Below are 24,182 nucleotides of genomic sequence, written 5' to 3'. Positions count from 1 at the left end.
TATATGTCTATTTTCGTAAATGTAGCTACTAGCTTAATAGTAAACCAGAAAAAGGATTCATTTGGTTGTGTTGCCAAACAGGAGTCAGACTCAAAGTAATGTTTGGGCTTATGTTTTGGACAAATGGGCCGAGACCCAAAATCGTTCCTCCGGACCACAATTTTGGGCTTAACCCAAAACGGGGGCCCTTTTATTCTCTCTCTCTCTTTTCTTCCTGAATTCATTTTATTGTTTTTGTTCTTTCTTTTCCTTGTAAATTATCAATATACCAAAAAAAACAAGAAGACAGAATTCAAAATTCTAGATTTCTCCATCTGCCAATTATGGTTACGCCATCACCTACGTAATTTACATGCGCCTACCACCCATATATAACCAAACGTTATTTTTCCATTTTCTTGTCGACATTCACATCGGGCAAAGTCTACCTTCAGATTGAAGTAAATTTCTTGAATTTCAGAGTTTTCAAGGTTGAGGTTTTTTGTGGATGTGAGATGTTTAATTCCGTCTCCGATTGATTACGGTCGCGTAATTGTTTGTTCTTTCTTTAATCAAAGAGTTTCATGCTCCGATTTTTGAGATTTAGTAGAATTGCTTGTTATTGATTTGATTTGAATTTCGAGGTACAGATGAATGCTCTTGGAGTTGGAATTTAATGTTTAGGTTATGAATTTGAAAGCTTTTGATAACTCGAGGAAGTTTCATTGATTTAACTATTTGATTGATTTCTTTACCCTAGAGGCTTCTTGCATTCAAGGGAGAGAAATTTGAGCTTAATCTGTCTTTTGTGATCCCAATTTTTTCCCATCTGTTCGGAATTTAATTGTTCAACACATTTTATGGATTGTCTTTTTCTTTAATTTATCCTCAATTATCCAAGATATTGTTTGAAATTTGGGTTTAGGCATTTCACTGGTTTTTTTAAATGCTATTTTTAAGTTTAGAAGCTGTTGTTGATTCTTTTTAATGTCTGGAAATGCTTGATGCTGTTCTCATACTCTGATTCTTCTTGTGCAGCAGCACATGGAGAACCCAATAGACATGGTCAATTTCTCGGTTTTATGGAGGGGAAACAAGTATGTTGTTGATATTAACAGCGATGCTTCTCTTAAGGACCTTGGCGATGAGCTGCAGAGATTGACTGCTGTCAAGACTGATACACTGCGGCTCATTATCCCTCAAAAATCCATAAAAAGCTCAAAATTGTTTTATCCTTTCTCTGAGGAACACTCTTCTTTAATTCTACATGAAGCTTCCATCACCGAGGTATCATTTCAAATTTCAATGGTGTTGACAGATGTTGATTGTTAATTTCTTTCATAATAAATTATCTCTATCGCCTGAAATGTGGATGGAATGTTAATAATGAAGTATTCCAACTTGTGAAACATGCTGAAATTTATGCCACTAGCTGGTATGCTAATGTCTCTCTTGTTGTCTGTGACTTCAATTTCAGGGGACATCTATCAGAATGATGGGGGTGTCTGAAAATGAGGTTGATAAACTTCTAGAAGATGCAAAGGCAAACTTGAGAATAGCTGGATTTGATGAAGAGGAAAAGAGAATGAGACAGCGAATTTCGGGAAGGCCAAGTGGTCTCTTGAAACTACCCCAAGGATCTTATATTTTTTGTGACTTTCGCACACTTGAACTTCCTGGCGTTGAGGTACTTTTGACGTTGTTATGAAAGTAAAAAAATTCATACTAATGTTAATAATTAATATGGTGCACTTACATAAAAAATTTCCTATCAATGTTAATATGGCGCACTTAGATAAGAAACAGCGAGGAATTAGTGCATTGAACTTGCTGTAGAAACTTCTGGTTACTGCTTTAGTTGAAATTTTGTTGGGCCCATAGAGTTATAAGAAGATTTATTAGTTGAAATCAGACACATAATGTGTCCTATACTAAGCATTGATGGATCTGCTTTTGTTGTGTACATATTATTTTTTCGGCTTCAAATCCTTCTCAATAACAAGTTCTGTGTTTCTTGATATTTAGTGAAACAGAAGAATCTACTGTTGATAAAACTATTGATCAAAAGATATGCTTGATTTAACAGTTAGCTGGTTCCGTGAATGAGATACATTTGATAAGTGGTTGAAGATTAACTTGGATTTTTGCTGATGCGAACTGTCAATTATTGTATTTGTTTCATTACATTAGCTCTTTTGTTCGATTTCTAAGTTTAGTGGGTGTTAGAAGGCTGGTAAAATTGGATTCTGATCTCTCTGACCTGATGACACATAGACAAAATGCATCGGATTACATTTGTGCACTGTACCAAAATTATTGGATTTTGCACATAGTGGTGAATTATCAAGTCCTTTTGAACACGTTATGAATTATCATAGTTAAATTCTCTATACAGTTGAACCCTCCAGCTTCAGAGGCCTTGAAAAGAATGCATATGCTTGCTGCAGATCCTGGAGTAGTTGCTATCATGAATAAGGTATTTAGCATGCATTTCCTTTCATTTACAGTATTATATCGATAGCTCGCCATATCTTATAAATGACTTCCTGATATTTTTTTTCTAAAGCATCGCTGGCGTGTTGGAATTATGACTGAGATGGCCCCAGTTGGTTATGTGGGTGTTAGCCCAAAATGCATTCTAGGGTTTAACAAGGTAATATGTGCTCAAGCATAAGAAAATATATGTTATATCACAAATTCTTTATCATTTTTTCCCTACTTGTTAACTCTTTTTTGCTGTTGCAGAATCATGGGGAGGAGATTTCTCTTCGTCTTCGAACGGATGACCTTAAGGGCTTTAGGAAATATGAGAGCATCAAAAAAACTCTTCTGCATGAGCTTGTAAACTATAATTTGAAAATTCTGCCATTTTCGCACATGATTATGTGATATTTGTTTATTATAGAAAATGATATATTGAGGAAATTTGTGTATCTCTTGTTATGCAGGCTCACATGGTATATTCTGAACACGATGCGAACTTCTATGCTCTAGATAAGCAGGTAAGCTGGTTTGTGTACACGCAATATTGTTAATTGAGTTGTCTCTTTTGATTTGAGACATTTTCTGTGCAGCTGAATCAAGAAGCTTTCAGCTTAGATTGGACTAAATCGAGGGGCCACACCTTGAGTGGAAGGCAGCTTTCAGAACATTATGAAGACGACTTCCATTTTGAAGACCATAAAAGCTTTGTTCAGAAGCTTGGGGGCACGTCAGAACGGCTGGCAAGTGCCAGGGATTCATCTGTTGTTGCTGCTCTTCGTCGTTTAGCAAATGCTTCTGGGAACAGTTTCGGAGAATCTGAAATACATAAAGAACCTGATCCTGATGATTCTGGACTCAACGCGGGTGATAAACCAGATCACATGGTTCTAGACGTCAAGAGTTCAATAGAAGTTCAACAGAAAAATGATCTTGAGCCAGATCCTGATGACCATATTGGAACTGGAAACAAGTTTGAGCCTGATCCTGATGATTCTCAAGATGCTCAAATCTTGGAAACTGACAATCTTTTGAGGTATGGTGTTGTGGCTTCATCTGATTCTCATCATGCTCAGACAATAGAAGTTCCAGAAAGCGGAATGCGGTCAAGTAGAATCATTGATGAACCCGGGCCGTATTCCTTTCAAGCAAACCAAATAAACCTGGTTCATGGCATCACCACAACACCTAGTAAGAATGATTCTCAGATGGAAACTGCAGAAGGTCACATCCAGTTAAATAATGGTTACAAAGAAATTGGTCCTGGATCTCAAGCAAATGGAGTTTTGCAGGCAGAGTCTTTTCCGGATGATAATCATTTGGTGCCCCAGCAAGTAAAATCCCGTATGCAAATTGATGAGCCAGATCCAGATGATCAAGAATTAAGCAGGATACTCGACCCTGTTACTGTTTTATGTGGTCGTCTACAGAAGGCCATTGAGACGCTGCAAGCTGAACTTCGTCCCATGGAGGCAACCTCTGCCCTACAGACTCTATACAAGATAATTAGGTGGGCTTATCTGACTTGCTGAATTTTTAGGGGAAAAAAATCTTCCCTCCGTCCTATGCTTAAGAACATCAATAAGATGCATTAGACAAAATCCTGCTTCATTACACCATAGTACAGCAATGATTTAAGACTTTCTATATGCAACCTTTCAATTTATAACCATTTATTGATTTTGATGCCTTCACTGATAATGGCTGAAATTATTTCCATATGACAACAGGAATGTGATTGAACACCCTGATGAGATGAAATTCAAGAGACTGCGGAAGGTATCCCCTCTCTCCGTTTGAGATGTTTTTAAAGTCTTTCCTGTCTAAAGTGTGATTCTTGATTACTCATGGAATTTTTATGCAGGCCAATTCAATCATCCAAAGAGATGTCGCAAAACATAAAGGTTAGGGTTTTTTTCCTTCCTAGTGAAATGTGCTTGTTAATTATAAGATTATTAATGGATATCTTCGGGTTGGTCTTGTTTGATCTCCTGCTGCCTGCTATGGAGTTTAGGAAACATGCATGAAGCTAAAAAGTTTAGGAAATATGAGTCTTTTATGTTTGTGTTTTTAATTTAGAATCTATTAGTGTATGTGTTTGCTCTACTTTTATTCAGAATATCATCTGACAACAGTTTCTTTGTCTGGTACTCCTGATTATAGCTGCCATGGAAATCATGTTTTTGATCGGTTTTGGTGAAGATGTTATATCCGATGAATTTGGGAAGGCAGAAACATATTTGGTGCTAAAGCGGAACGACCCTGGGTTATTTTGGCTCGCGAAGTCTCTGGTTGAAGCCTGCATTGCTTGTTAGTCATTGTATTTATAGGAGAAACAAGGTTGAACACAAACTCCTGGAGGAAATGATGTCTCTTTAGGAGAAAGTGCATTATGTTTAAACTTGATGAAATACCTACAGGATCTAGGTTTGATGTTGCTGCATTTCTTTCTATCATCTCTTGTAAGTAATTGTCTTAAAAAGTTTAATAAATGTACAAAATAAAGTATTGTAAACAGTATACAATATCTCATTTGTATGTTTTCACCTTAAGAATAGTTTTGGTCTTAAATCAGGACCTTCCCTATAACAACACTATTTTTACTTGATATGAAAAAACAATTAGACAAGACTCCAAGGGTAGACAAGAGAGCACAAGACTACAAGGATAGTAGTAGTAGTCTGGGATATTCATAAAATCACAAAACAAGACACAAATAAAGGGAGGTACTTGTATTAATGGAGGTAACTGCAAAGGCCAAAAACATCAATGATTAAGTTGGGCAGATAGTTTCTAGATCCAACACTGATAAGACTTCAAGCGCTTCCAGCCAACTTTACAACCAAAGTATAGAACTCAAGCCCCGGTAGCCGTTTGATATAAGGAGTCAAGGGGATTAAGAACTGTCCATTGCAATATCACTACCATTGGAGTTCAGGTTTGCATTGAAAGGGCTGCCAGAGACGTTATTTTGAGTTTGACCAGCTCCAAATGTAAACTCCTGCGGACTAACATCCACGGGAGGATGGGAGAAGATGGAGGAAGTGCTACTACTGAAAGCAGGGACATGAATAGGATCGTTCACCTTTGGAAACCCAAAGTTGAAGGATGGCAAACCTGCAGGGGTAAAGACTGGGGGGAAAGAGTTGCCACCAACAATTGAACCAAATATCCTCTGCTCATAGTCCTGTAATTGTTGGTAGATCGCTACAATGCACAAGGAGAAAAATAAAAGATAAATTATTTGTGCTCAAAAGAAGTAAATGAGCATCCATAACAATAAATCATCATGGATGAAAAACATGATCCTAATACCAAAACTAACAGTCAGACCCACGATGGTATCCCCTCAGACATGTTGGTTGAATTTTGTCATTTCTGAGATTGACACCCAAAAGTTACATACAGTCATCATAATCACTTTAGGATCTGATGATTATCCCAACCTCACATTTTACGACTAAATAACCAGAAGTGGCAGTTAAAATGATTACTTCAAAGCAAAAACAGCTCGGCCTCAAGTTTTCAATGGTCATGTTCCTAACCTATTTTGGCCCCACAAAATGGAGATTGAAGTTGTTACAGGTGAAACTTGTTAGTTTTCTTCCAACAAAGAAGCATATAACTAGCAGCACCTCATAGAAGGATCAGAACAGCACCAACATTTAAAGAAAATTTGGTGAGGGAAATTCTAAGTGTCTGGGTGGAAGTTCTGAGATTTAACACGTCTACATAAACCAAGTATCAAAATTTCGTTCAGGCAGGTCGGGTTGATCAAACCTTTTTCCAGTGTCAGCAACTCAGCATTGCTTCTAATAATCATATATAAACGTAGAAGCTCACTAGCGGATTTTCCTAAACAAGCCAATTTCCCTACAACATTTTTCATTATGCTCCGTTTACTAAGTAAATGTTCGATCAAGCACTTGTACATTTGCACCAACAGATCTGTGTATAAAATGTGCTTACCCTGAGTTATGTCAACTGATGGTCTTCGCTCTTTCACCCACTGGTAACTTTGTGCAAGCTTCCATCCTTTACACTTCATCAGATAAGCTATTACAATAGCTGGCGACCTACAGAAACAACAGAATTATATTGTTCATGCAACAATATTCATAGAGAATACAATGTGTCAATAGTTGCCCAAGGCCCAGTAGCAACACTTCGAAAGAAATAGCGAGCAAAAGTCTCACTTGGTTCCAACTTAAAGCATAATACTAGGCGGTCTAATCCGAGAACCCTGTTGTCAATGAGCAATCCCAAGCGCAAATGTTGTCTGCCCGCTTTAACAACCATTTCTACCCCACCCCCAAGTAAATAGAAAAAGGAAACAAGAAGAAAAAAAAATTATTGTGGTAATATGCTAACCTATTTTTTCCTGACATGCAGTGCACAAGAACACGAGCTTTGTCTCTCGCACATTGCTCTGAAAGAGAATCACTGTTTGAATCACACTTTACAGCAAAATAAAATAGCTCGCAAGTTGCAAATATGTAAACATCATATGTTAATTATGGAGAAGACCTCCACTACTCCAACGCAAAGCCATCTCTACTACTCCAATACAATTGATCAAATTCAACAACCCAACTAGCAATTATCTAAAAAGAAAGTCACGGGACATTTATCAAGAGAAAACTTATTAAGCAGACATTGTGCAACCAAGAAGTTATATGTTATTCATTGAAGACAACTGACTACCAGTTTTTTTGAATGGCGACAACTGACTACTAGTTAAACATGGCAAGAAGACATTTGGCTAGAATTGATGCTAATTGAAATTACTGGACTTCAAGAAACTCCTCCCACTCATCATTTGGCTCCATATTATTGGCAAAGCATATATTAGAAAAAAAACAAACAAGACCACAAATGAAGCAAATCAAACAGCAAGAGTTAACCACCCCAAAACATGATGTCAATGCCTACATGTCGATATCATGTTCCAACACAAAAGGAAGCCCCAATCTCCTGCCAACATGAGATATCTACGAATAGCCACATCTCCTACATTTATAGTGATTTAAGCACAACTAGAATATAATGGACAATGTACAGTTGTACACCAACTCAAGTAGCATTTGATTTAAAGTACATGAATTGGGTGACCTAAATTATGTAGCGACCAGAAAATGAATCCATGTGTTTGAGGCAAATGGAAAATGAAAATGATGCATTCAAAATATTTCGCTAAAAGAGAAACAAACCTAAAAACTGAATTGCGTCATCAAATGGTAAAGCTTGGTCGTCTTTGAGGCAGTGATAGGTAAATGAATTCTTGTAGAGATTTTGACATGCAGGTACAGTCTGCATAACAAAAGATTAAGTATTCTACAAAAGACCAGAACTCCAATAAATCTAAACAAACTAAATCACTGTTTCATATGAATCAGAAAATAAGAACTGCATGCCAAATTATGCCAGCACACAAATCCAATATTGAAGTAAAAGATAGCATGATAATTAAAAAGGAAGAAAAGACGCTCCTCAACTAAGAGAGAAAAGAAACTGATAAGGGTATACATTTCTTTCTATGCGCAACTGTGTTAAAGGTATAATGGGAACCAATTTCCTTTTTGACACAAGAAAAAATATATTTTTTTACCATGCTTAAATTTAAAAATTGCAAAACAGCAGAAGCTAAGTGGCTAGAACAGATAGTATGTGCAAAGAGTTGTAGATTTCCAAACTGAAGCAAACGAATTGAGGGTGAGGTTTGTTGAAAAAATATATACATTTTTCCATTATGAGTAAAGCCTATTTTGAATCATAGAGGATTTCATGGTATTCTCCATTAGGATTTTACTCCCTAATTCAATAGGCCTCAATCAAAACATTAAAAGGCCTCAAGTTTATACTTCACAAAAAACAAAAATGCAAATTAGGAAAAACATAAAATAAGGGGAAAGATATGCTGCATAAACGTGACAAGCCAATTTATAAAAGCAAGCCCCTCCATTCTTCCAAGAGAGATATGGTGCATAATACTCAACTTTTAGCAATTTAGCAAATGACATGTGACATCAATTTTGACCATGTGTCGACTTCCTTTACACTGTAGAGTTACATACATTTTATTCAAAACCTTCTCTTCAAATGCACCCATACCGAAAATCAACTAGAAGCTTGTGTGTGTTAGAAATCAATTTGCTGGATTATAAGCACTAATAAACCTAAAATATTTGTTCACCAAATTCCGCATGCTATGTGAAATAAAAACTTTCCGTATGTATTTCACCTACCAGTATAAGCACTGATTCTCCAACCAATACTCACAGTTAGAAACTCCAACAAAACTCTTATAACCAAAAATTTTTGAACTCAATTTTGCAAATTGGCCATTCAGTTCTACACTTCTACTTGGCCCTACTTTCTGTCAACCCACAAGCATACATGCCTTCATCAAGCCGTGTTAGCCAACCAATTGTTAGGTCCTCATTGAAAGCATACCAGTCAACTTCTCTCACTAAACATCTGGTTTTGGGCCTTCACTACATTGAGTTCCTACAACTCATCTTGAAATTCTCATAAATACACATAATACTAAAGTCAGGTCTCAGAAAGCCCTTGCACTCCTTTAATCTTTAAATAAGAACCTCTTGATGTAACTGAACACATAAAGAAAGATGAAGCAATACAAACAAACAAAAAAGCCATAAACTATTGCGAACAGTATACTAGATCGCTGAAAACAATCGATTTTGAAATGAATCATTATTAACATATATTTCAATACCGAATTTCTCAGAAAATCAAATTGAACCAGCTAATTATACATTCGGCAATGAAAAAATTAAATAAACGACGACCATCCCAGCATCATACATACAATTATATGATCAGAAGAAAGCAACTCACATTAAGAACGCGTGAAATTCCCTGAGTCTTGAGAAGCTCAGACCGCGAAGCGTTATCGTAACTCCCCAGATATAAGAAGTCCGGCAGGATCTCTGTTGGAAAGGCGCTTATATGCAAAGACGGTGTCTCCGATGATTGCGGAGCTCGGTGCCCACAAATCCCACAAACCTCTCCTTCTTCATACTTGTGATAGTGCCCACAAACCCCACATGGGTTCTCTCTCTCCCTCTTCCTCATGGCCTGAAACGCTGTCGGCACAGCCTTAATCGCAGCCTATATTAAGATAATCAAACGCCTTCCAATCCACAAAATAACAGCGAACCAGATCGAGAAACGTAACACAGAGCCTCGATATATTAGGATTCTAAGAGAACTTGCAAGGATTTGAATTGGGCTTCCGCCAGAGTGCAGAATCGCAGTCGCGCCGAAGTTTCCTGTTTCGATCAAGATACTGCTTTTTTTTTTTTTCTGATTAGGGATTTCGTTTATAATGATTATTTGGGGTATGCTGCTTCTCTAATCTCTTGTTTCTTAATTATGAACATAGCATATGAGCATATCTTAATTAGGTTCCAAAAAAACCGTGTCAAATTGAGCCGATTCAAACCGATCTATTGATAGAAAATTAAAAAACCGATCAAATCATGAATAATTGATCAATTAATCATTTAAATTTATATATAAAAAAATTGATCGTAAACACTTCTAATCTTTTTTTTTTGAAATACTCATATGTCACACACATTAAATCATGTTATCTCCTATTCTCTAAACGCCCCTAATCCTAATACTAAATTAGGACAGTTCATCAAACTTCCCGATCCCGTATGGGCTGCCACACAGAAACTTAATTTACATCCCATAGTGATAATGTCATCACGCCACGTTAATTAGGATCCTTCTAGATTGTACAAACGGCCAACGTGGCACCATCTCAGACGTCGGCTTGCTACTTTACCCCAAAAAAAAATCATGATCATCAAATAAACAGAAAATATTTATTTTTAACCTATCAGCGATTTAGACTCCAGATATACCTATAAATAAACTAAAAGAATTTCTAATTTGGATATTTTAGTCAGAATTCGTGGAGAAATATTCAGTTCCGTTGATAATTTTGACGTTAGGGCCGGGCTTGACTAGATTTGTTAGGCCCATACGAATTGCGCCCTCATCTGGTAGACTTGTAGCTACGGACATTTAGATTTCTAGTGGGCTAAAAGCCCTCCGTAAGGCCCATTTTATGGTACATCTTCCAGGCCCGTTTACAAGAATCTTCAAAAATGATCAGGCATTCTAGAGAGGTCCCATAAAATTGTCAACCTCATATCATCATATGCCAACACGCATCGAATGCTTCAAGAACACGTCTCCTCTAGTCCTCTTGCCTTTTGAGGATGGAATTTGAATCTAACGATTGATTTGGAAGGTGTGTTACACCACACAATATTTTTATTTTTAAAAATTTATCCGAATTTTTCTACATACGTGAATTATTGACTTTAGAAAATTACGGAGCCCCCAAACCCATCACTGAAACATCTTTCCATCACTGAATTGTACATCCTCATCCTCGGGCGTGAGAGCAGATTGAAGGAGTAATGGTGTTTTATGATCTGATGTACAGGCTGAGAGAGTGGTAGGGGATGAACTAAACTAATAAAAGAAGAGTATTGGTCGCCATGGAAGTTGCACATGCAAGTCGTCCTTTGTTGCAGAGAAATATACACAGAGATTTTTTTGTTTTCATAAATTTAAATAAATAATTTTTTCCGAAAATCTTAAGTATCTTAATGTTTTTTTTTTCTGAACTATAATAAATATTGAGATAGATACATATGATTCATATGAAATTATGTGCGTTCATCTTAATATTTCAGATCGTTGACAAGAAACAAAACCACTAAAAGTCGTAAGATTTTACTTTTGTAATAATTATTGCATGCATGGACTTTTTGTAGTTAGTATACCCCACATCACTAAATGAGTTTGGATGATAATGCTACCATTTTGCGTCATGTGTGACGACGATATACCTCCTCTCTTCATACGTTTGTTTGGATATGAGATACAGCTTATAATCTAACATTATAATCCAAGGCTCCGTTTGATAAAGTGAAAATATTGATTTTCAATATTAATGAAAATATTATAAAAAAAAATACAAAGTTTAAAATTATAGAATATGCTATAAATTATTTGGTGAATTAAAAGTTGATGTTAGTGGAAATATTGTTGAATTAAAGTATTATAAATTAATTTTTTATTTTTATATTAAATTAAATTTAATAAATCTAATTCTCATTAAAATTAAGTTTAAGTATTAATAACAAGTATTTTTAATTATTAATTAATAAAATTTTAATATTTTTTATTTTAAGTATTAAAACTGTTAAAATATTTTTATAGTATTAAAACTGTTAAAAAAGTAGTTCTAAGGCTCCGTTTGATAAAGCGAAAAGATTGATTTTCAATATTAACGAAAATGTTATAAAAAAATGTTGAGCTTAAAACTGTGAAATACTGTGAATTGTTTGACGAATTAAAAGTTGATGTTAGCGGAAATGTTGTTTAATTAAAGTATTATAAATTAGTTTTTTATTTTTATATTAAATTAAAACTAATAAATCTAATTCTTATTAAAATTAATTTTAAGTATTAATTAACAAATATTTTTAATTATTAATTAATAAAATTTTAATATTTTTTATTTTAAGTATTGAAACTGTTAAAATATTTTTATAGTATTAAAACTGTTAAAATATTTATATTGTAAATTTAACATAATTATATTGTAAAATATTTTTTCTATATTATTGTGACTTTATTATTGTAATATTTATATTAATAACAAATATTAATTAATAAGAGTTGAGCATGGCCCCACATTATTAAAAAAATATATAATTTAACTGAAAAAATATAATTTACATTAAATGTATTAAATAATGAAAAAGATATAATGATGATTGTGGGATCCATAATAAAAAAAATTGAAAAAAAAATATGTTGAGAGTTAACATCAAAAAAACTCCAATGTGGAGTTTTTTTTATGCTAGAGGATCCGCTATCACTGTTACTTATGCTGTGTTGTTTGACAAAGCATCAATCGACAGCATTTCACTTAGCAGAAATGCTGTAGAAAATGCTCTGCCAAATAGGCAGAAAAAAAAATAGGTGAAAGAGGCCAAAGAGAGAGAATGGTTGTAAGATATATACGAATCTTTGGGGTTAAATACGTATGACCCACCAAGTTGAATTGAAGATATATAATTATATATTGCACAAGTAGTACATTAATACTATCTATGTGTTGGTTCAAATTTAAGTCATGAATATCCGTGGTTGACACTTTAGCATTAATTTTTGTACCAACAAACTGAACTAAACGAGCAGCAAAACATTAATGAGTTGACTACTAACTAATAAGTGTATCGTTTCTATACATATTTTCAAGAAGAAGTGAAGTTGACAAAATGGGTACCCTTTGAACCATTGAAGGCGACCAACAAGAAATGAAGAAACATTAACTGTGTGCCTGTCACCATTTTTGTCTGGATAAGCATGGAATGCCCTTATGAAGGAAACCAGAACTCCAAGTATGTAGACATCTAAGATATAAACTAAATCAAAGTTCATGCATGTATATACATTTAAAACATAGTTGGTTCAGTAGATATATAGTTAGATATATAAGCATATCTAGCATAAATCTTATGGCTGAAAAAGAAAACAAGATTACTAGATTGCTTGGTAGAAAGATAATGAGGAAGAAAGTAATATATAACAAAAAATTAATTAATATATCATATATAATGTTATCTTAATAAAAAAAAAAGGAAAAAAGAGAAGGAAAAAAAACAAACAAACATAAACTCTAAAATAAGTTTTAATTTGGAGCTTATTTTTTAGAATTTATTAGAGTTTTTAGGCTAACTTATAAGCTAGCTTATTTGAGGTGTTTGCCAAACAGTCACAAAATCATAAAACAAAGATCTCAACACATCTAAGATAACTCACAAATAAAACAAAGATCATGAATGAATACTCTCTTTCTTTCAACTTGTGGATCACATCGATCCGACCCACATCACATGTTCATCTTACGTACAATCCCTTTCTTGTTTGGCCTCTTCTATAGGGGGTTTTAATTTCTTGCTCATATATATATTTGTTTAATAATATGTAATTATACTCGAAGTGGTTACTTTATAGCCCATATATGGAACGAAGTTGCTATTAATTCTCTTATTCAAGAGAATCATGAATAACTCAAATAACACTCATGTGTATGGTATTTTATAAAAATCTCGAGTTCGAGCATCTTTCATCTCTGTCCTAGAGTTCATTTATTGCATCGACTAACGAGCTTTTCTTTCTAGGTACTTACTGATGAGTCAGGCCATGACTCATACCCAAGAGTTATATCTCACTTGATATTTGCCATAACTTTAGTGGGATCCCCTTCCATCCCCCGTATTAAATTCACAACAGCTGTGTTTCTTACACTACAATGTATGAAGAATGAATGGCTCTTGGCCACTTTAACCAAAACTAGCTACCTACTCGATCAAAAGTTACAATTTTGTGTATTTTTCTTAATTTCTATGCATATTTATCTCTTATTCCGACACACTGATGAAGTGGGAATGTGATTAATATTTTGATAAGACTTCAACAAAAATCCTCTCGAAAAAGAAAGCACTCTACCGTTGACATTTCTCAACACCCAACTACCTTGGACGGTATAGTAATTATGATAGGGATTTCAGTAATAATTGATACTCCAGTTATCCCAATTACTAAGTTATATGTTTAGAATTTCATGTGTATCATATGAGACATGTGTATTCCTCTAATTCACTTAGATGTTGTGAGCCCAACTCACTAGTTCAAATAACTGGGATATCAACTGTTGGGATTTTCATCATTTTCGTTGCAGAGTCTTCTCAACTTCGAAGCCCAATTGGTTAGCAAGGAGCATTTTGTTTTATAAGATTGTAGGTTCGATTCTTACCCAACATGTACATAGAAAATTATATGCTTGCCTGGCGTACCTGGTATACAGGTTATTGCGCAGGTTATGGGTCTACTTAGTACATGCCCACAGAATAATGAGTATGAATTCCCATATCATATATAAGAACGTATAATAATATATAAAAAAAAAAACTACATTGCGAGGTCACATGTACGTGTACAATATCTCTAGATATATATATCTATAGCTTAGTTACATATACACCCTTTTATTTGCCTATAAATAGAGGTTATGGTCACACAGGTTTTCTCATTCCTTCTCTCCTTCCAGTATTCTTTCTTATACCATAAGCAACTATGGCTTCTAAGACTTTCCTTCTCTTGGGTCTTCTATTGGCTGTTTTTCTGCTCATCTCTTCAGAGGTGGCAGCCAAAGATCTTGCTGAGACTTCCTCCGACAAAGAGCAATGTAAGCTTCTTTGGTTTATTTATTTTGGCTACAATAATTTTCAACAATTTTAATCGCACAATGCATGTTTTATTATTACAATTTGTACATATTTAGTTAAAATATGCCTTTGACAATTAAGGTATCTTGGAAGTCTAAACAAAAAATCAGCTTGTTTAGATAGTTAAGTTAACTATTAACACATATGCGTGGGAGATCGCATATTCGTCTAACATCCCTACTATGGTGTAATTTGATGTTATTTCCATACTAGGCTTCCGCCTAAGATTTTATTGACCCATGTCATTTATCAATATTGCATGTGATCTGCGGATTTACTATTGGGGTGGAATCTAATGGGCTCATCAAAAGAAATATCTTGGAAGTCTGATTAAACATGACTAGGTAACACACTGAGTATTTAATTCATATGTGTAGTGGATGCCGAGACAAACGAGCTAGACCAATATGGAAGGTATCCTGGAGGCGGACGTGGAGGTGGAGGACGGGGAGGATATCCAGGTGGAGGACGGGGAGGATATCCAGGTGGAGGACGAGGAGGAAACCCAGGAGGCGGGCGTGGAGGTTACCCAGGTGGAGGACGCGGAGGAAACCCAGGAGGCGGGCGTGGAGGTTATCCAAGAGGACAGTGCCCCTACGGTTGCTGTGCTCGTGGTGGGTATCATAGAGGAGGTTACTGTGACTATTGCTGCTCTTATGCTGGCGAGAAAGCTCAGGCCACTCCCTAAACACACAAAATAAATCATCGACCATGTCTACGTGTTGTGTAGAGCGACCTGTACTTGTACTACTGCGTGCCCTATCGTAAGCATGAATAAATAAAAATCAGTGGATATATATATATATATATATATATATATGTTATTATGTATTAGATTTGCATATGCTTTTCGTGTTTGATGTCGCTATTAAGTACAAGATCCGTACGTTTCTAAATTCGCTCAATTATTTCTTGATAAGACCACATTATCAAGGTGGGGATTGGAGCTTGGTTATCACTAAATCGAGTATATGTCTTAACTAATTCAATTGAGGGGTTCTGGGCCTTCTGGTGGACTGCCCACACAAAATGAAGTTATTGTTTTGACATTTTGATTGTTTCATCACTCTTTTCGATTCAAAATATACAGAGATGTGAAAAATTAGGTTGGTTTAGTTTCTTTCTAAATTAGTCTTGTAGGAGCTTAAAATTTTAAATATATAGTTTATTAAATTTATCTAAAAAAGAAAATTACTAAAATATTTATATTTACATTTGTAAAAATTTTTTTAAAAAAATGATAAGTCGGATGTCTCTAGCATCTTTAAGTGGAGTATCTGTATTTTTTCTCTTTTGAGATTTAGGGTTATTTTCTTTTGATTTCGATTTTCCAGTGTCTAGAAACGATAAGCTCATTGGGAAAACTGTATGACGGAATCATCAAAAATTTAACTTTTTTGAGCTCTGTCTGTAACTCACTATAGGCTCGAGAAAAAACGAAAAGATGTGTACAAACAAGATATCCAACAACAACAAGAAGGAATGGAACTGAATAAAACAACTCCTGATCATTTGACGATCTCATATGTGTCGATATCAATATATATATATATAGTGCCTAGAAACGATAAGCCCATTAGATTTTGGAAAAGGCCGAAAAGGGGCCATTGAGTTTATGAGCCGGGTATACAATGAATAGCATTAACCCAACCAAAAGCCTATTGTTGGGGCTAGAATTTGGCCTTTTAGGAAGAATTAATATAACAATGCCAATGGTAGCGGCAACCAACAGGCCCATAAATAGAAAGTACATAACATCCATAAGCCCATCCCATGAATAAGTATACATAAATCGTTTTTTTTTTTTTTTTTGATAAGCAAGTGTACATAAATGTTTACATATACTCGATCCAAATACACTATGACAATACTGGATATATCCCCAATACGAGAGGTGCAAAAAACAAGTTTCATGTGAGCGTGATTGCCCAGGTGGCTAGCTAGCGCTCTTACTGAGGCACGTGTATATGGGCCGAGTCTTGGTAGAAAAAGGAAGCAAACAAGTTGGTGGTGGCACCACGTGAAACCATATAATAGTAGAGTACTTGGTAAGCCCAAGCAACCTTTTTAAAAATCCAAACTCCCATCGTTGATTGGACGCCAAGCTATCTTTTCTCTCAATTTCTGACCCCACTTCTTCACCTTGGTGTTATTGTTCAGTGGGTTTAAACCAGCGGTGGCAAAAAAAATCGGTTTCGGTAGGACAACATCATGTATTTTGAAATATTTACATAATTGGACCCTAACTCGATTCGGGTTAAGGTACAGACAATTAAATCAAACAAGATTTATGTGTTTAGACCCAAAGTCGACTTTATATAAAACAAAAATTGTATGTTTCGATCCGAACTTCGGACATATAACTTCTGTCAAAACTTTGTTTAATCTGGATCGAACAAATTTGATTTTCCGAACCAGATATAGTTTTGTCACCCCTAATTAAGACCTACAATAGAGGTCATAGCAGTTTCTCATGCAGTTTTAATCACATGCATTCACTATATTAATTAGACATTTGTGATTAAAACTACAAGGACTTCTATTGTAGAATAGAACCCTCGGCCGGTCTTCATCATCATACAAAGTTTGATTAAAGATTTAATTGGTGGCTTGCGCATTGATTAGTAGGACAATACTCATAAACAATGATCATGCTAATTTTGTCATTTTGAATGAATGAGCTCCTTTGAGTTGTCCGGTCGGATTGTAATTTAAATTTGGTTTACTATCATGCAGTGGAAGTGTTAAGGCTTGGTCAACCCTAATTATTTTTTTTATTATTATTGTTCTTCCCTCCGAAGAGTCATTAACATATGATCCAATCTCAATTGCTCCATTAACGACACCAAATAAAACAAAAGCAAAACCTTAATTAGCAAAACAACTTAACAAGTGAACCGGCCACTCTTGTGTTCATGTAACAATGTAAGGCCGGCCCATAATCTAAGACAAAACGAACCACATCCATATGTTTAGATTTTTTTTTATTGAGATGCGACCGGCAGATCCACACGTGTCAGCCTGCTTGTCTTCGTTTTAGTCTTAAGACAAACTTGCACGTAATTTTTTTTTAAAAAAAAATACCAGTAACAAATATGTTTTTCAGACACACATAACATCTTAAATATATTGTATTAATAATTAATAAGGTTGTCTTTACATAAAACTATAAAAATAAAAATATTGAATATTTATATATAATAACCTCGAATTCTGTCATTATTCGCAAATGAAATACCCCATTTGATTTCATATATCATATAATTTTGTTTAAAAGTAAAAAATGACAATTTATTCTAAATCTATTTAATTGTAACATTATGAGCATCCAAAATATTCATTTTACCTATATGTCATTGGCCGCTCTTTCCATACGAGGACACGTCATAATCTTTTGAAAAATGACCTAAATAATCTCAGGCTCTTGATTCCAAAAAGAAATAAAATATATCGTCCCTATTTGAATCATCCCACTATCCCTAAATACAATTTTAAATTATACAGTGTTTACACTTTGCATAGAGAATAAAATTTGGGTCTTAAAAGAATTTTCAGTTGAATACACATCAACAATATTGTCCGCTTTGAGTTTTTTGATTTTCGTGCGTACATCAAGCCCGCACAGCTTTGTCTTCTCAAAAGGTCACCCATCTCAATAATGCGAGATCGAGCTCACATAACTTTGCATATTACGAAATGTTTTATTTCAAGAATACGCATTGTTGATGGTAAAAAATTGGATTTACCTATATATGTTGACAGGTCTCCAAATAAATAAATAATTGTTCTTCGAATCAACAGAAAATAAGTTGTTTTGATAAATTGCATGAAAAAAAAATCGCCAATAGAAAATATATCTATGGAGTAAATATACCATAAAAAAAAAAAAAAAAAACAAAAACATCTTTAAAAGGGCATTTTAGTCATTCCGAGTTCTTAAGATTTTGTGCATTTTTAACCTAACCTAAAACGCTGTCAATACTCTCTCCCTAAAAAATTAGCAACGTCTCTTTTTCTTAGCCCTCTGTGTCAACTCTAGATCGTTTAATCAATTATTCATGACAACAGAAAAAGAGAGAAGAATTATTGTCTTTGATTTGATATTTTTTTTAAAAATCAATCCTAAAAAAAATCTTGCAAAATCGTCCTGTTGAGGACCCTTTTTATATCATCACCATCTTCATCTTCATCTTCATCTTCCATATCCATGGCTTCCTCAGACACCTATTTATACGTTGTCTACGTCCTATAATTCCAAGCTCGCATAAGCCCCTTAAATCGGATACAAAAACCCTTCTCTTTGAAAGATCTCATCTTTTTTGTGAAAGCAAAACCCATCTCAATCAACGGTTTCTTCTATCTTTTTTCTGAGTTTGTATTGAAAGGAAGATCTGTTCTGGGTTTTGTTTTTTCGATTCTTACTCTAATATTTTCAACTTCCTGACCTCGCGTTGCAGATTCAAACTCAATTTCTTTATATTCTGTTGCACAAAGGAGCTTCTATTTCTTTGCCAATGTGAGTTTTTTGGGATAATTTCTTTCTTTATGAAATCCTAAAATACCCATTTCAAGATCATTCAATCTTGAGCTCCAAAGGCTTCAAAATTGACCGTTTCATGGTCTCTGTATTTTATTCTTTCACCGTTTGACAAAAGAAAGCCTTTCTTTTTTTCCCTTTAAACAAGCCATCAATCTCTATCTCTGTTGGATCTACCTCAAAAATGTATGGCACTCTAAGCAAGCGAGACCTTGCCTTGGAATTCCAGTCTCAAATCCCAATCTTGAGGCCTAGCATCCATGCGAGGAGGGCCAATATCACAGTCAAATTCCAAGACCTTTATGGGTTTACTGTGGAGGGTAATGTGGATGATGTTAATGTGTTAAATGAGATAAGAGAGAAGGTGAGGGAACAGGGTCGCGTTTGGTGGGCTCTAGAGGCAAGCAAAGGCGCTAATTGGTACCTTGAGCCGCGGATTTCTTCGATATCTGAAGGAATTGCATTGAAATCATCCTTAAAGTTGTCAGCTCTGGCAAATGCCATCACATTGAAGAGGCTGATCAGGAAGGGGATACCGCCTGTATTGAGGCCTAAAGTTTGGTTCTCGCTTTCAGGTGCTGCCAAGAAAAAGTCTACGGTGCCGGATAGCTATTATAACGATTTGACAAAGGCGGTGGAAGGGAAGGTAACGCCGGCTACAAAGCAAATTGATCAGGTGAGTGCTTTTCTTTGCTTTGGATTGCTTGTGTTGGTTGTGGCTTTTGTTGGATGAGTTGGTATTTGATTTATGGAGTATTAGCTTACTATGACAAATAAGTATGTGCAATGTCGAGGTTCATATGGAGGTCAATCTGCGAAGATGGTTGGCACACCAACCAGAAACACTTTTGCGCGGATTTTGCTAATGTGTGATGATTTGGGCCTTAGTTTGGTGATTTTTGTTTAGTGCCATTGAACCAAAACTAGTCTGATTGCGTGGGTTTGTTACAATCTCTGCTCAAATACTGGGAAATTCCCCTTGTATGTTTGATTACAAACGAGTTTAAAGTGGTTCAACCACAATTGGATTGGATACTCAAGGCTCCTACTTGACATGTCACTTGAAACTAATCAGCTTGTGCCAGGTTAGCAAAATCCTACATTAGCTACTGTCATAGTGTATTCATAAAGTCCTGAAATTTGGACAGCTTGTAAGCTTATTTTAAGCTTCATGTCTTGAACAGGCATTAGTCATGATAAATAATCATACGAGGGAGTAATAGATTATGCTGGGAAGCATTTGGACAGATTAAAAGTCAAGCATATAAGTTAAATACACAACAGGTTTTAAGGACAAGTCTAGAGACAGGTCTAGATTTAGTCAGTTAATCATAAAGCATATTAGGCATAGCAAGCATCTGATTATTGAGCCATTGAATAGTGCTGATATTGAGCCATTGAATAGTGCTGAAGAAGATCCATTAAAATCCTTAAGTTTTTAAGAATTACAATTTTTAAGCTTGATATGATTCCAAAACAGCTTATCCAGTGCTTGTTATCATTCAGCCAGTGATGTGATCCTTGTGATTAAAGAAGTGTGATGATGGGGTTTTGAATTTTTGTAAATTAAAAGTTTTTATCAGTAGGCCATTCTACAGTTGTTTTGTACGTGATGTGTCAACATGTGTGCTACTATGTTTCTGTTCTGAACAAACTTTGCTTTACAAGAGTGTTTTTTTTTTTTTTTAAATTTACTTTTACAATGTTTTCCTGAGTTCTGCTTCTTCCGTATATACGTGCTTACAGGACCTGCCACGAACATTTCCTGGTCATCCATGGTTGGACACTCCAGAGGGTCATGCTACACTTCGACGTGTTCTTGTTGGCTACTCTTTTCGAGATTCTGATGTTGGCTACTGTCAGGTGGATTCATGGTTTCCTACATGTGGGAAGCCTTTTGTTCTGCGTATATATGATATAATAGAGACACATCACACATGCCAACGATCAATTACCGACTCTGACTGTCATTATTGGCTTTCATTTAACCCTACTACTACTTCTTCTTATATGTGTTTTTGTGTGGGTTGTGTTTTGTGTTGTGCGCATCAGTTGTGTGCCTGTGAATATGCAAATTGAATTCTTCTTGATAACTAGTGGTTCCTGTCTGTAATTATATGTGCAATCAATATTTTTCTTCTAGATTTTAATACATCAGTTGTAACACCTAAATATGGAATGTTGTGATCCTTCCCAATTTCTCCAATAATGGTTTTAGATCTAATATATTCTTATGACCTTTTCTTTTTGTGTTTTAATTTTAGGTTAAAATTAAATTTATCTCTAGTTTTTATTCATATGCATTAGACTCTATCCCATCAACAAGCTGCATGCACGCATATTACGTGACCATGGTATGAAGCATGAACCTTTTCTGCCATTTGATAAATTGTTTCGATTGCATTTTTGTTAATTTTATTTTAAAAATGTGCTTAAGCAGCCTGTTTCTGCTTCATTGCTTTGACATCGACTCTCCATCTCCTATTTAATTTGAAGCAACTGTATGTAGTATAACATGTTCTGTGCTAAGAGTACTAGCCACCAACTAATTATAAACAATTCATGGGTTGTCTTTCAATCGCAGATATCTATTTTATTGTGAATCATTGTATCTTGAATTTTAATGTAAACTATTGTTGGTGCAGGGGTTAAATTATGTTGCAGCACTTTTGTTGCTTGTGATGAAAACGGAGGAAGACGCTTTCTGGATGCTATCTGTCTTACTTGAAAATGTCTTGGTTAATGATTGTTACACAACTAACTTGTCAGGATGCCATGTTGAACAAAGGGTTTTCAAGGACTTGCTAGCTAAGAAATGCCCGAGGTAATTTTCTCTGTGGTGACTTATCTCTGTTGTGGTTACATATTAAAATCAGAAAAGGAAAAATGCAGGATAGCTGCGCATCTGGAAGAACTAGAGTTTGATGTCTCCCTTGTTTGCACTGAGTGGTTCTTGTGTCTCTTCTCTAAGAGCTTGCCTTCTGAGGTCAGAACAATGTGGACTCTCTCTTACTCGGTCTATCTCTGAACTGAGTATATTTATGTTTGCTTTATGATGAAAAACCATTCCTTCTGTTGGGCTTGTTCTCCAGACAACTTTGCGGGTGTGGGATGTTCTTTTCTTTGAAGGGGCGAAGGTTTTATTCCACGTAGCTTTGGCTATATTTAAGGTGCTATTGTTTTTGCCACTTCGTGATTCTTGTGCTTTGGTTGTGTTGAATCAAGTTGATTTAGTTTTTTTGGCGAAATTCTTACATGGCCATTTGCAATTGCAGATGAAGGAAGAAGAGTTGCTTCTAACTCACCAGGTTGGTGATGTAATTAACATAATACAGAGGACCACTCATCACCTCTTTGATCCCGATGAATTGTTGACGGTAAGACACTTTCTTACTCATCACTTTTCACCTTTATTTCACTAATATCTTCTGGATTCACCCTGACTTTCATGTGGTAAAATGGATAAAAAGTAGTGTATGTATCTAGGGAACCCCGGTCGAGGGTGAACCCTTGTGATGTGGCCCTAGCTTTGCATATATCCCATCTTAGTTATGGCTCTCAATGGGTTTAACCAAGTATGTCTTTAAGGAGCAGGTGCCTGTTGTTTTACATGTTTGATGCTTGAATGAATGCTCGCCTTCTTGGCGCCTCGCCTGGTTAATGATGTCAACCTACTGAATTAGTTGATTCTGGGTTTTGAGAGTCAAACAACTTAGTCACTGAGGTATGAAGAGCTTTTCCACATAAATTTTGCAGGTGGCTTTTGATAAGATCGGTTCGATGACTACTACCACGATATCAAAGCAAAGGAAAAAACAAGAACCAGCAGTCATGGCGGAGCTTGATCAGAGATTGAGACGACTAAATTCGCTCAAAATGGATGATAAAATGACATTAATGTAACAAGTTGATCAAACTGTAAATTATCAAACATCCTAGCAGGTGGCCTGTTGCCCTTCTGGAGAAATATATCAAGTTCCTGCCTTCTCTCTTCAAGGACCAATCTAAGAGTGTTGGTTTATATGATGTTGTAGGTGGTAAATGCAAATTTTGAACCCTTACTGCATATTATGTTATATGTCAATTCAGGGCAGCAATGGATTCTCTTTGCCCCCTCAAGTGAGATGTTATCCAAAACTGTTTTATCAATTCACACCCCCGCCTTCATCTCCTGGTTCGCCGTACTTCATTGGTGATTCTGTCGCGGGTTTGTAGATCGAGTATTTTTGGGAGGCGAAATTGCAAGAACTGCGAGCACGTTTATAGGCAGACAATTAATTGTTGTAAGGCCAGAGGCGTAACCTCGCATCGATCTTTGGTTTGCGGTATTGTTCTTTGGTTTGCGACATTTTTTATTTGTTTTTATAATTTCATATTATAAGATGTGTTTACGTGTGAATTTTGCTAATCGGCTTGTTTTCTTAGTCTCATATCAATACATGTTATATTCGGGAGCTCTAATTACCAGTAATGACAATCAAAATTTAAAATTTTGTGCCTAATGTACTTGGGTACTGCATCAACTCATTCAGATTCTCATGAGACTGTTTCATCCCTTGGTTACTCTGGTTTCCCACTTTAATGTCATCTCACGCGGATTTCAATGTTTGGACTCGGATCCGGTTTTAAATCGAATAAAAAATTTATATGTTTGGATTTAATAGAAGTAGATAAATATATGATCCATGATAAAAATGAATGGAAAAAACAAATACATGTGTTGTGGTTGTGGATTTCTAATAATGTTCTCATAGACTCGTGTAGTCGACCACAAACTTTTGGCATAAAAGCTCGGATGATGATGATGATCCATAGATAGAGTTTTGCCACCCCTA

General features: G+C 35.4%; 4 protein-coding genes across 6 annotated transcripts; 3 read left to right on the top strand and 1 right to left on the bottom strand.

Annotated features, from left to right (window-relative positions):
- The first annotated feature begins 335 nt into the window (after positions 1–335).
- Positions 336–4,903, top strand: LOC120007219. Of its 3 annotated transcripts, none has more exons than XM_038857428.1 (11): positions 336–487; positions 1,018–1,266; positions 1,457–1,666; positions 2,375–2,455; positions 2,546–2,632; positions 2,725–2,820; positions 2,928–2,981; positions 3,054–3,970; positions 4,191–4,239; positions 4,325–4,364; positions 4,624–4,903. In XM_038857428.1, the coding sequence occupies exons 2-11, from the start codon at positions 1,024–1,026 to the stop codon at positions 4,773–4,775; spliced, it is 1,929 nt and encodes a 642-aa protein (XP_038713356.1). In that variant the 5' UTR covers positions 336–487; positions 1,018–1,023; the 3' UTR covers positions 4,776–4,903. The 3 variants fall into 3 exon arrangements, with proteins under 3 accessions (XP_038713356.1, XP_038713357.1, XP_038713358.1); XM_038857429.1 differs by having other exon boundaries at positions 338–470; positions 1,021–1,266; XM_038857430.1 differs by having other exon boundaries at positions 348–470; positions 4,624–4,838.
- A 197-nt stretch (positions 4,904–5,100) lies between these two features.
- On the bottom strand, positions 5,101–9,849 carry LOC120007220 (protein-tyrosine-phosphatase IBR5-like). The gene is made up of 5 exons (XM_038857431.1): positions 9,322–9,849; positions 7,671–7,770; positions 6,832–6,889; positions 6,430–6,536; positions 5,101–5,667 (listed from the first exon to the last, which is right to left on the bottom strand). Exons 1-5 carry the CDS (start codon positions 9,556–9,558, stop codon positions 5,357–5,359), a joined length of 813 nt encoding a protein of 270 aa, XP_038713359.1. The 5' UTR covers positions 9,559–9,849; the 3' UTR covers positions 5,101–5,356.
- A 4,765-nt stretch (positions 9,850–14,614) lies between these two features.
- On the top strand, positions 14,615–15,499 carry LOC120008090 (glycine-rich cell wall structural protein-like). Its single transcript, XM_038858604.1, has 2 exons — positions 14,615–14,770; positions 15,188–15,499. The coding sequence occupies exons 1-2, from the start codon at positions 14,659–14,661 to the stop codon at positions 15,496–15,498; spliced, it is 423 nt and encodes a 140-aa protein (XP_038714532.1). The 5' UTR covers positions 14,615–14,658; the 3' UTR covers position 15,499.
- Positions 15,500–18,884: 3,385 nt separating this feature from the next.
- LOC120007765 (growth hormone-regulated TBC protein 1-like) lies at positions 18,885–23,616 on the top strand. Its single transcript, XM_038858192.1, has 7 exons — positions 18,885–20,023; positions 21,094–21,210; positions 21,993–22,171; positions 22,240–22,333; positions 22,440–22,517; positions 22,623–22,724; positions 23,104–23,616. Exons 1-7 carry the CDS (start codon positions 19,532–19,534, stop codon positions 23,248–23,250), a joined length of 1,209 nt encoding a protein of 402 aa, XP_038714120.1. The 5' UTR covers positions 18,885–19,531; the 3' UTR covers positions 23,251–23,616.
- The last annotated feature ends 566 nt before the right edge of the window (positions 23,617–24,182 follow it).

The sequence above is a fragment of the Tripterygium wilfordii genome, chromosome 10, assembly GCF_013401445.1.
Source record: "Tripterygium wilfordii isolate XIE 37 chromosome 10, ASM1340144v1, whole genome shotgun sequence".
Classification (NCBI taxonomy): Eukaryota; Viridiplantae; Streptophyta; class Magnoliopsida; order Celastrales; family Celastraceae; genus Tripterygium; species Tripterygium wilfordii.
Note: the sequence above shows the minus strand (reverse complement) of the source record. Positions and strands in the feature narration are given on the sequence as shown.

What these genes read in the sequence shown, in the direction of transcription:
- LOC120007219 (XM_038857428.1), top strand. Translation starts at nt 1,024, where the DNA reads ATGGAGAACCCAATAGACATGGTCAATTTCTCGGTTTTATGGAGGGGA. An exon ending in ACTCTATACAAGATAATTAG is followed by an intron (nt 3,971 to 4,190) that starts GTGGGCTTATCT and finishes ATATGACAACAG; the next exon opens with GAATGTGATTGAACACCCTG. An exon ending in AATTCAAGAGACTGCGGAAG is followed by an intron (nt 4,240 to 4,324) that starts GTATCCCCTCTC and finishes ATTTTTATGCAG; the next exon opens with GCCAATTCAATCATCCAAAG.
- LOC120007220 (XM_038857431.1), bottom strand. Translation starts at nt 9,558, where the DNA reads ATGAGGAAGAGGGAGAGAGAGAACCCATGTGGGGTTTGTGGGCACTAT. An exon ending in TGACGCAATTCAGTTTTTAG is followed by an intron (nt 6,890 to 7,670) that starts GTTTGTTTCTCT and finishes ATTCTCTTTCAG; the next exon opens with AGCAATGTGCGAGAGACAAA. An exon ending in TGCATGTCAGGAAAAAATAG is followed by an intron (nt 6,537 to 6,831) that starts GTTAGCATATTA and finishes TTGTTTCTGTAG; the next exon opens with GTCGCCAGCTATTGTAATAG.
- LOC120008090 (XM_038858604.1), top strand. Translation starts at nt 14,659, where the DNA reads ATGGCTTCTAAGACTTTCCTTCTCTTGGGTCTTCTATTGGCTGTTTTT. An exon ending in TTCCTCCGACAAAGAGCAAT is followed by an intron (nt 14,771 to 15,187) that starts GTAAGCTTCTTT and finishes TCATATGTGTAG; the next exon opens with TGGATGCCGAGACAAACGAG.
- LOC120007765 (XM_038858192.1), top strand. Translation starts at nt 19,532, where the DNA reads ATGTATGGCACTCTAAGCAAGCGAGACCTTGCCTTGGAATTCCAGTCT. An exon ending in CTACAAAGCAAATTGATCAG is followed by an intron (nt 20,024 to 21,093) that starts GTGAGTGCTTTT and finishes ACGTGCTTACAG; the next exon opens with GACCTGCCACGAACATTTCC. An exon ending in ATCCCGATGAATTGTTGACG is followed by an intron (nt 22,725 to 23,103) that starts GTAAGACACTTT and finishes TAAATTTTGCAG; the next exon opens with GTGGCTTTTGATAAGATCGG.